This window comes from Pyrus communis, chromosome 11, assembly GCF_963583255.1.
Source record: "Pyrus communis chromosome 11, drPyrComm1.1, whole genome shotgun sequence".
NCBI lineage: Eukaryota > Viridiplantae > Streptophyta > Magnoliopsida > Rosales > Rosaceae > Pyrus > Pyrus communis.
The window spans coordinates 15,076,378-15,088,118 of NC_084813.1; the positions used below are offsets into that span (position 1 = coordinate 15,076,378).

An 11,741-nucleotide genomic window follows, 5' to 3' on the forward strand; every position below is an offset into this window, starting at 1 on the left:
TATTATTTTTAAAGGATATTTTTTTTGGGTTTTCTGTTTTTTTTTTTTTTTTTTTTTTGTAAGATTTTAAAATTTTAAAATATTTTTTGTTTAATTAAGTTTTTTAAGTAAGTGCCTCCTAATGATGAAACCGTGTGATGCTGGTGAAGCTCTGACTTTTAAAATCTGACTTGGTAAATAAATTAGGAGAGAGAAAGAGAGAAAGAGGGAAAGAGGAGAGAGAGAGAGGGACAGAATGTGAAGATGATAGTAGAGCATAATTATACAGAAGATACAGAGCTACGTACACAGCAACCAAGAGGGTATTTTGTATTTTTCTCCTCATACCTAAATAGAAAGGAAAAGACAGAAAATTTGCATTAAGAACAAAAGAGAGAGTGAGAGAGTAAAAACAAAAGGGTTTTCTTTTCTGTGGCTTCGGATTCTTCTGCCAAATCGTGTCTGCCAGCTTAGGAATAAAACATTTTACAAATCTGCTGTTTGGGAAAACAAAAGCAATCCAATTCACCCCAAAAGGGGAATGCTTTGATTACCTTTGTGTTTTGTTTTGTGGGTAAATTCAGAAGAAGAGAGAGAGAGGGAGAGAGAGAGAGATGGTGGAGACTTGGAGGTGGGTTTTGCTGGTTTTCAGCATCTGCATTTTTGGGTGGAGTCCAAGCTCCATCAATGCCGCCACAGATCCCACAGATGGTCAGTTGCCTCACCCAACTCTTATTTTCTCTATTTTTTTCTGTTTGTTTGAATTAGTATCAGTTTATTTGGACTCTCATGAGCTAACTTTTGGCAAATCTTCATAAAGTTTGAAACTTTAGTTTTTTCCTTCCGTGTTAAATACTAAACCCACTGAATGCATTGTGGATTTGACTTTCTTTAGGAAATTACAAGTTGTTCTTGAACTGCTTATTGGGAGCCAGATTTGTGCTTTTACTTTTGATTTTTTTTTTCATTAGTTTGTTTATTTATTTTTTGGTTTGAAGAGTTGTATCTATGAAGGGGCATTTGAGGAACTGTTTATGTGCACAGTCTGGTCTGATATTAGTGATGTAGATTAACTTTGCCTTGTTTAAACAAAAATTCTGGGTTTTAATGTGATTGCTGTTTGGCATTCATGTAATTCGAGCTTCTGAAAAGATAATAAAATTAGTCCTTTTCTTTATCAAAGTGATAATTAGATGTCGCTGTGTGACCATCATTGCCACTTTTGAGTTTCAAAAGCGTTTAATTCCCACTTTGTGTGATGATGAAAAACTGTTACAATTGCTACTTTTATGTCATCAACAATTCCCACTAGCGTTTAGGTAGGTTATTAGGAAGTTAAAATTACCATTGGATTTCAAAAGGATGCAATTTGGAAATTTATTTTTAGAAGTTACAGGATTTAAAGTCGGTTTGGCTGACCTATTCAGTTGAATTTCTTATTTCCCTTAGATGCATCAATTTATGAATGAGGAACTGAAGTATACGTTTATATACAATTTTATCATATGACAAAATGCATATATAAAACGTTCAACATAAGAGAAGTTACATCAACTTGGTTGATTCAAACCAACGGTTATCTTGCTCCTCTACGTCCCGTGAAGGTGAGGATGCACTCTTGGTTTGGGAAATTTAGGAATGACACAGAATTTCCGAATTCTGAGCGTGTTTTAGATTAATTCAATTGGTTTGCATGCTTGTACGATTATTGTTGGCAAGTCTAATCCCTTCAGAATTTGAGTTGTAGCTGCTCTCCTTCTGGCTCAAAGATGCTTCGGCAATTACATTTATCTTATCTGATTTACATCATATTCACTCTGGAGTCTGGACCCTATTTTACTTCTCTTCAAGTTTCATTGCTCTGAAGAAAGCACATTATTGCAACTACATAAAATTCATTTCATAGTCCACTTCTGCTTGTATTGAATTTTCTTTTGGCATGTTCAATGCACAGTTAGTGCTCTGAAGGTCTTGTACAGTAGCTTAAATTCCCCATCTCAGCTAACCCAATGGATTCAAAATGGTGATGATCCATGTGGCCAGTCGTGGAAAGGTGTTAAGTGCTCGGGCTCACGAGTAACAGAAATGTGATTCCCTACTTCCTCATTCATTTTCCTAGATACTATCACATGTATGCTAATTTCTGATACCTCTTCTTTCATTACTCTTTTTTATCAGTGATTTATCAGGTCTTCAACTTTCTGGGATGCTAGGGTATCAGCTTCAGACTCTGACAGCACTAACCAACCTGTAAGATCAATGGTTGCATGTGTCAAATTGATTGATCCATTTTATTTTGCTGATTAGTTTGATCTCATGATTTGAGTATTTGACAAATTTTGCAGAGACATGAGCAATAATAATCTTGCAGGCGCTATACCGTATCAACTTCCTCCGAACATGACACGATTGTATGATTCATAACCACATTTATCTACTGTTTTGCTGGAGTGGGCGAAAGGCTTCGCCGGAGCCGCCTAGGCGCGCCTCAGGGTTTTTTTTTTTTTTTTTTTTTTCAAACTCCCAAACCCAAATTTTGGGTAGGGTTTTAACTGCCTCATACCTCTTCCTTGCACTATTGTCTCTCTGCCTTTTTATTTTGATTTTGATTTTTTTATGTAATGGATGTGTGTGCTGTCTGCGTGCATTGTTATGTGTGCTCATTGTGCTTTTCATCCTCTATTTTATATATATATATATATATATGTGTGTGTGTGTGTGTGTGTGCGCGCGCGCGCTCAGGGTGATTATTGATTAATAATCCTTTTTTTTAATATAATATATGTGTTCCTTTTTTTTAATATAATATATGTGTACCCTCAGTGTATATATTAAAAAATTTAGGTCCCGTGAGGCTTCACCTCATGTCTCACTCCTAGGCCGGGCTATCCCCTGGATGCCTTGCTCACGCCTCACTCTTTTAATACATTGGTTTTATAACATAAGCCATCTTCTCTATGTAGAAACCTTGGTGGTAATAACTTCAATCAAGACATCCCTTATTCCATCTCTCAGATAGCGTCTCTTATATACCTGTAAGTAAATAATTCTTTATAACTTTGGTCACAAGACTCGCAACTTATCGAAAGTGTTTAAAGTAAACCAGTTTCATTCTTTTGGGGACTGCAGGAACATTAGTCACAATCAGATTCAGAACCAGCTGGGTGACATTTTTGGAAAGCTCTCTTCTCTATCCGTATTGTGAGTTCTCCTTCCATCCTTCTTGTATATAAGTAGCCTGCAATGAAGTCCATTTTGGCATGAGTGCGTAGTTTGCAACTTGGCCATTCCTTTATCAAAAACCAAAAAATAGTAATATAACTAGCAATAACATTTTACCATATTGCACAATCAGTCTATATAAACAATCTTTGAAGAATTATGTTTTTGTTTTTCTATGAAATTCTGCAAGTGTCAATCATCTCCTTTGAAAGTCGCTAAATAATTTATGTTGGTTTTACTCAAGGACCAAATGACGATAATTCTTTTCTTCGCTTCAGGGATCTGTCTTTCAATTCTCTGTCAGGCAGCCTTCCTGAGAGTTTTAGCTCCCTCTCAAGTATGAAAACAATGTAAGTAATGAAACTTTTGTTATTATGGTAATGATTGTCTGGTTTGTAGTCTTGACTCTTCCCTGGAATTGTCTTCTTTCAGGTTCTTGCAGAATAACCAGTTGACAGGGACTATTGATGTCCTTGCCAATCTGCCCCTTGATAATCTGTGAGATATCCATACAACTTAGCCAGATAACTCATTACCACTCCCCACTCTGTTTCCTCAAAGTGTCATGGCTTTCAGTTTCAGCCCACTAAAGTACTTTTGTTTGTGTTTCTTAGGAATATTGAAAATAATCATTTTACCGGCTGGATTCCGGAGCAGTTGAGAAACATTAATCTGGAGTAAGCATTCTATTATTAGCTACAGTTATTTCAAATCTGGACTCTGGAGAGAATATGGTTACAATATACAATATGGTTCTAAGGAATTTCATTACAGGAAGGATGGAAACATGTGGAACTCAGGTCCTGCACCTCCACCCCCACCTGGTACACCTCCAGCCAAGAGCAACGGAAATCACAAATCTGGCAGCAACAACTCACCGTCAAAAGGTGGTTCAGGTGAAGGTGATAAGAAATCAGGAATTGGGGGTGGTGCCATTGCAGGAATAGTGATATCTCTTCTTGTAGTTACTGCAATTGTAGCGTTCTTTCTCATAAAGAAAAGGTCAAAGAAGTCATCCTCAGATGTGGAAAAGTTTGAAAGTCGGCCCTTTGATCCCCTTGCAAGTGAAGTGCAAGGTACCTACAATTTGTCTACATTTTACATTTAGTTGAGCATTATCAGAAATTATTTTGTCCTTTCCGATGGTTTGCTATTCATGCTGTTGGGTTTGACTTCTCTGGACTGGATATGCTTATATTTATTTTCTGCAATATTCCTGCTGGTTTTAGTGTATGATACTGCTTTCTTTGTTTATCAGTTGGATTGAGTTTATTAATTTACCCCCCAAATCATTGAATTGAAATTGAAAGGTCAAGATCTACGGTGTTATAAAATAAAAGTATTCTGAATAGGCCACATCCGCATTTCAATCATGTTTGTTCAGATTCTTTTAAGTTTTTTGTTGAACCATTTTTAACCATGAAATGGTTGTTGAATGTTAACTGCTTTGTCTCCCACACTCCAATGCAGAAATGAAATCTGTACAAACCCCTGCCCCATTGGACTTGAAGACCTTTGATACTCCCGCCATACTAAATCTTAGACCCCCACCAGTTGATCGCAATAAATCATTTGATGAGGATGAATTCGCAAAGAAACCCATTGTTGTCAAGAAAACTGTCAAAGCTCCTTTAAATGTGACCTCATATTCAATAGCAGACCTGCAGATGGCTACTGGCAGCTTTAGCATTGACAACCTTCTTGGTGAGGGGTCTTTTGGACGCGTTTATCGGGCTCAATTCGATGATGGGAAGGTATACCGTTTCCCTAATAAATCTATATGCCATGACATTGATGTTGGAAAGGTTTAATCTCTTTTAATTCAGTGACGTCCCTTTACATAAAGGAGTAATGCTTTTTCTTCTTCATATCCTGTCTGAAGATGACCAACTTGCTTGTTTACTTTCATATTAATTCAACCATTTAATTTACTTTTTTGGTTGAAATCTTCTGCTCTCTCTCTCTCTCTCACACACACACACACACACACACACACACACACACACACATGCACGCACTGGTGTATGGACACCCTTGCAACACACACACACAGAGTGAATGTTCTGGAGAGCCAGTATGATATCCTGAATGCATATATGCTTGGTTAAGCATTTGTTGATTTATTTATTTATTTATTCAAATGCTTCAATTCCAGTTGTTCCAAAGACTGAAGACAGAGCAGAATAATTTGTTACTACTTTTAACAATGTTACAGGTTCTTGCTGTGAAGAAATTAGATTCATCTGTCCTTCCTAGTGAGTTGTCCGAAGAATTCACCGAGATCGTTTCAAGCATCTCCCAGTTGCATCACCCAAACGTAACAGAGCTGGTGGGTTATTGTTCAGAGCATGGACAGCACCTGCTAGTCTATGAGTTCCATAAAAATGGTTCGCTGCATGACTTCCTGCACCTATCAGATGAATACAACAAGCCATTGACATGGAACTCTCGGGTCAAGATTGCTTTGGGGACCGCACGTGCATTAGAGTAAGTTTGTTAGTGGACGTCCATGCTTTGGCTTACATATTTAAGCTCACAATCATTTTTGAAACCTCGTTGACTGGAAAAATGTGTTGCTGGTACTTACAATGCTTTCTTTTAGGTACTTGCATGAAGTTTGTTCACCATCTATTATTCACAAAAATTTAAAGTCAACCAACATATTATTGGATGTGGAGCTCAACCCTCATCTTTCGGACTCTGGCCTTGCAAGCTCTATCCCCAATGCTGATCAGGTTAAATTTGGAATATCATACATTTGAACTTTTAACTGTTTTCATATACATCCAATATGAACTGATAACTCCATTATCTGAAATTGTATCCTAGCTGAATTGCTGTATTTTAGACATAGATGATTATAATTACCAGGATTTACGAAAACTCGTAACTCAGATGCACCAGTCTCAGAATCAAAGATACTGAGTTCGAATGGAAGCATACTCAAATTTCTATCTTCGTATGATTGTGAATGATAGTAAGGTTCTATTTGTCTAACATTTACTTAAATGGACCTAGAGAAATAAGGTAGGAGCAGACTTTAGAACACTTTAAAAACTACTTCCTGTAATCATGGAACACATTCCATGACCCAAAATCATCTATACTTGTTAGGAAGAAAAAATTCATGTGTGAAACTCGGCTAAACGACCATTTCATGCCTCTTAAGGGTTGAGACTTTATAGCTCACTTCAAGTGTCACCCATTTCTGATTGTTGGAAAATTATACGACGTAGTGGGTGTCTTGCTTAAGTGGTAACAGAACACGTGCATACCTGTTGCATCAGTCGGATTGATCATTATTTTTGTGGGAGTGCTGATGGTTTAAGTTTCACATGAGCAGGCATTGGACCACAATGCAGGATCTGGGTACAGCGCACCTGAGGTTGCCATGTCTGGCCAATATACACTAAAGAGTGATGTCTATTGTTTTGGAGTGGTTATGCTGGAGCTTCTTAGTGGGCGGAAACCATTCGATAAGTAAATATTGACATAGATTAGTGTTACTATCTTATTAATGCCATTTGTAAAGATTGGTGAAATTAATTGTTGTATGAAAATTCCTTGACAGCTTGAAGCCTAGGTCTGAACAATCTCTGGTTCGATGGGCAACACCCCAGCTCCATGATATCGATGCACTTTCGAAAATGGTAGATCCAGAACTCAAGGGGCTCTATCCAGTTAAATCTCTGTCACGGTTTGCTGATGTGATTGCCCTCTGTGTCCAGGTAATGCACACGTAGAGTATGGAATTTACACTCAATTTAATAATGTCTAACTTGTTGCGGCATGAAGAACAACCGTCGGTTATTCATGCCATAACAAATTATAGGATTGTGGAGTTTGGGGACTTTTCATAGTGTAGTGTGAACTGAAGTGAAGATCTGATCCTTACCTTCCACATTATGGTGCAGCCCGAGCCTGAATTTCGACCTCCCATGTCAGAAGTGGTTCAGGCATTAGTTCGATTAGTGCAGCGAGCCAACATGAGCAGGAGAACAGTTGGAAATGATCAAGGATCATCCCATGGAGGTGGCAATGCCGATGCACAGGACAACCCGTCTTGAGGACAGCTTGAGGTGACAATGGGGACACACATGAAGACACGCCTCAGGAAAACCGTGTACATTTTGAGTACATTCGCTTGGCTACACCATATGTTACCGAGCGTACGTATACCCTTGGTAGTATATGCCTGTTAATATTTTTACGCAGTTGAGGTAGGTGTTTCATTTTTGAGAACTTTTCCAAATTGAACTGGGTGGATTTGGAGCATGTTTCAAATGAGAAAGTCTGAGTATTTTTCTCACTTTATGTATACATTAAAACCAGTGCGTGCACCATTAAACGAGCCCTGGTGGTGCCGGATTCCGGTCGGCCAAATGTATCAGTGATCAGTTTGCAGTGCAGGCTGCGGGAATCACGCACTTGATTTCTCTTGTAGGCTTGTAGCTGTACAATATTCCAGTAAATAATGTAAAACTTCAAAATTCTTTATTTGTTTCCCGGCACATTTAAGATTGAGTCGATAGTATTCACGGCAGCATTACATGTGGCGTCTCTGCTGTTTGCATCAAAATGGCAACAGAAGATGGAGTTTTGTAAGAAGAGGATAATAACAAGGAGCAAGCACCTGAATTATTGACCATCTTTCAACACTAATTGTAAACATTCACCATCACCACTTGGAACAGCTGCAAAAGAAATTGTCTAGCAATTGGTGTGGCAATAAAAACAAGTGTCGTATCGTTTTTCGGTTGGACCAGCTTAGTGAAGCATAAATTGTACGAGATTAGTTTATAAAACAAGCAAAATACAAAGTTTAAACAACAAACATGAAGCAGCCGAAACCATCTCCCTCCACCAGAGAATGCATCAATTCTTGATGGCATCTGGCAACACACTAGACTAAGTCCTCTGCTCAATTGTAAACCATGTACTTTGGTGTTGCACTGAACTTCTGATACCCCTTTATGACCTTGTTAACAGCATCGAGGAAGTCCTTCTCTGTTGCCGTCTTCCTTCGGGCTCTTATGGCATACATCCCAGCTTCCGTGCAAACACTCCGAATATCAGCTCCTGTGAAAGAGATAACAATGTCACAAAACCAAAGTCCAGTAACACAATGTCAAGATACGAGGGATGTAGCAGGTCATATCACAAGCATGAGACCATGGGAGCACATCAAACATTACAACGAAGATGCAAATCACAGTATTCTCACCTTTGGTTACCGTAAGGTGAGGATGCAAATGATAACAACATCAGATCAAACTAAAAATAACAACACCAGGAGGACTAGGTAACAATGACATTTTGTTTATCAATGGTATAGAAAGCATCCTTACCAGTTGAATTTGGGCAGAGACGAGCCAACAGTTCAAACCGAATGTCCCTTTCACAATTCATTGTTCTTGTATGGATTTTGAAGATTTGTGTCCGACTCTCCAAGTCAGGAAGGCCGAACTCGACCTTCCTATCCAACCGTCCTGGCCGCAGTAGGGCTGGGTCCAGCGTATCAGGCCTGAAAAAAGATCCAATAAAACCCCATAGTATAATAAACAGGCAGATGTTAATTAAAAATCAGAAAGAAACCAAATATAAATCGTGTAAAACTGCAAAACAAATACACAAACCAACCTGTTTGTTGCCATCAAGACTTTAATATTTCCACGAGCATCAAAGCCATCCAACTGATTCACAATTTCCAGCATAGTCCTCTGAACTTCATTATCTCCGCCCACACCATCATCAAACCGAGCTCCTCCAATCGCATCCACTTCATCGAAAAACACAATACAGGCCTTCTTTGAGCGCGCCATCTAAAAACAAAAAAAATTACCACATAGTTAGAGAATAGAGCAACAGAAAAATAGTACTCAAAATATTTCAATATGCTAAAACATGCAACTATTTCTAACCTGAAAAAGTTCTCTGACCATCCGAGCTCCCTCACCAACGTATTTTTGAACAAGCTCACTCCCAATCACACGAATGAAGCAAGCATCAGTTCTATTCGCGACAGCCCTAGCCAGAAGAGTTTTACCAGTTCCTGGAGGCCCATAACAGAGAACACCCTTAGGTGGATCGATCCCGAGCTTCACAAATTTCTCAGGGTGAAGCATAGGCAGCTCAACAACCTAAGATAGATCAAGTATATATGCACACTGTTAAGTTTATATCCTAAACTCAAAACAGTAGATATTAATACATGTTAAACACAAGGAAACAAACTAACAATGCAAATAAAATGGTCAAAACCATACGCACTTCTCTCATCTTTTCAATCTGCTCCTTACATCCACCAACATCATTATATGTCACATCTGGCTTCTCTTCCACGGTCATCATGGTCACACTTGGATCAATTTTTGGAGGCAAAGGAATCTGAATTTGATACTTGTTCCTATCAACCCTGCAGTGGCAAACTAAAGGTTAACCAGAAAGACGCTACGATTTTAAACAAAACCCCAACTATAATCACTATAAATTTGCTAAAGATGTGAGCACAGGATAAAACACAGCACTAATTGCAATCCCAAGAGAACAAACATTTTCATCACTAAAAACACAAATATGGAATGCTATAGCAAAACATAATATAGCATGGTGATGAGCAAGGACATGAGAAGTATGCAATGAAGGCCCAAAACTGCATTGCTGTATTAAATTACTATCCCTATTTCTTAAAAATTTCACTATTGCAGAAAATTCTTTTAAGATGTTTGTTGGTGAGTGGCTTACCAACTATTATCAAGCATAACATTATGTGCTGCATCCTAAACGAGCGATGCTCATGGATAATCAAATAAGATTTAAACAAGATGGAAAACAATCAGAGTTCACAAATAGGAGGACCTACCCCACGCGCATGCCTTCTTCTATATCCGTTGGGGAAACCTTGTCACCCAGACCCACAACAAACTGCAAACAAATTACACAGCATTAAGAATGTAACAAGAAAATCAACAGATGAAAGATTGAAAAATAGAGCAAAAGTAAAAAAGAAATAAATAGCTGTATGGAAAAAATTGATGAAAAAAGAGGTTAGACCTTGGCAATTTGTTTGACATTAATGACGTATTTAGCATCCTCGGAATTGGGATTGATAATCTTTGTACATCTAGCCACCTGGTTTCAACAAATTAATCAATGCCTCCGTATCACATTATAACACAAATCAGTGAGTGTATGGTTGCGTGTGTAACCAAACCGAAACGAACCTGAAGAGGCTGTTCCTCCTGCATCATCTGCTTGTCGGAAACAAGATCATACTGGCTGGGTGCAGCCAACCCAGTGTCGGACTCCTTGATACCTGTAAAAGCAATCAAATTTAACTCGGCCCATCCACAAAGCTAACCACCCACAACTAGAACTTTCAAAATTCGGGGCACAAATCGAGCAAACAAGCTACATACCGCGCAAATCATTGACCCTTTTAGCCAAATCCTTTACTTCTTTCTCTGCTTGCTTAATGTGCTTCGAGTACGGCCCTAATCCCTGCATATCCAATTAAATCACCACAATCAATTAGCGCTAATCAAAGAAATTACTCTACGGGAAATTTCAGGATTATTAATTAGGGTTTTCGCTGAATCTGAAATCGGTGGGATTGGGGTTTCTGGAAAAAGAATTGAGTTGAAGAACTTACGTAGGTCTTCATGATGACGATGTCGTCCTCGTCGAGGGGTCTAGGGTTCTTCTCATCCTTGATGTCTTCTGGTTCTGGCGCCATCGGAGAGTTTAGTGAGAGAAACTAGAGAGAGAAAGAGTAGAAGTTTGGAGATTGGGACTGTGCTCTGGTAAATGTTTCGTATTTCAATCGACCTTTTCTTTTTGTTCAAGCTAGCTGTATGCTCAAATACGATACTCTGGGTTTTGGTCACGTGATCTGCGCGTGCAAGGATTGGTGAAAGTTCAAATGTTACTCTTACCATGTAATTATACCTTATTTTTAGGGGTATGATATCCACACGTCTCTTTTTACTTATTTCACACTTTTTTTTGGTTTTTCGACCGTCGGATCGGATGAATTGAAGAATATCAATGGATAGAAATTAACAAGAGGTGTGTGGATAACACATCCCTATTTTTATACCATCTCAAATGACATTTAATGCGAACAATTATATTATTTAAATTAATCAAAATTTTTATTTAATTAAAAACAATTTACAAAACCTTGTGTAAGAATAGCATTGTTCTTGAATGTTTATGTATGTGGGCTGCGCTTGGCTTGAGTAGGAGTGAAATTTTTTGTCAAGTTACCGTCGCAACTAAATTGTCAATCATACGATATCGATTTTGTGTCAATTGATAATGGCACGGTATTGTACAGAATCACAATTTTAGGTACAGTATTGGTATTTGATACCATTGCCAATGATATTATCGTACCGTACAATTTTTCTCATTTAGTTTTTCATATTTGTTCCTTGATTCAATCTCACGTTTGTGGCATGTAATTTATTTTGACAAAAGTTCTAATGGAGTTAACGAAAAGGATCATAGTTGTACGTTTTGATAAGTTAAGGGACTAA

General features: G+C 38.2%; 2 protein-coding genes across 2 annotated transcripts; one reads left to right on the plus strand and one right to left on the minus strand.

Moving 5' to 3' along the window:
• The first annotated feature begins 302 nt into the window (after nt 1-302).
• Nucleotides 303-7,510, plus strand: LOC137708534 (protein STRUBBELIG-RECEPTOR FAMILY 6-like). Its single transcript, XM_068447632.1, has 16 exons — nt 303-690; nt 1,934-2,066; nt 2,158-2,229; nt 2,325-2,390; nt 2,943-3,014; nt 3,109-3,180; nt 3,480-3,551; nt 3,634-3,699; nt 3,816-3,878; nt 3,976-4,277; nt 4,672-4,955; nt 5,417-5,688; nt 5,804-5,936; nt 6,545-6,681; nt 6,773-6,929; nt 7,116-7,510. The coding sequence occupies exons 1-16, from the start codon at nt 594-596 to the stop codon at nt 7,266-7,268; spliced, it is 2,151 nt and encodes a 716-aa protein (XP_068303733.1). The 5' UTR covers nt 303-593; the 3' UTR covers nt 7,269-7,510.
• Nucleotides 7,511-7,814: 304 nt separating this feature from the next.
• On the minus strand, nt 7,815-11,028 carry LOC137708535 (26S proteasome regulatory subunit 7-like). The gene is made up of 10 exons (XM_068447633.1): nt 10,853-11,028; nt 10,620-10,701; nt 10,425-10,516; nt 10,255-10,332; nt 10,064-10,125; nt 9,472-9,616; nt 9,123-9,341; nt 8,842-9,023; nt 8,550-8,725; nt 7,815-8,280 (listed from the first exon to the last, which is right to left on the minus strand). Exons 1-10 carry the CDS (start codon nt 10,934-10,936, stop codon nt 8,123-8,125), a joined length of 1,278 nt encoding a protein of 425 aa, XP_068303734.1. The 5' UTR covers nt 10,937-11,028; the 3' UTR covers nt 7,815-8,122.
• Nucleotides 11,029-11,741: the final 713 nt, after the last annotated feature.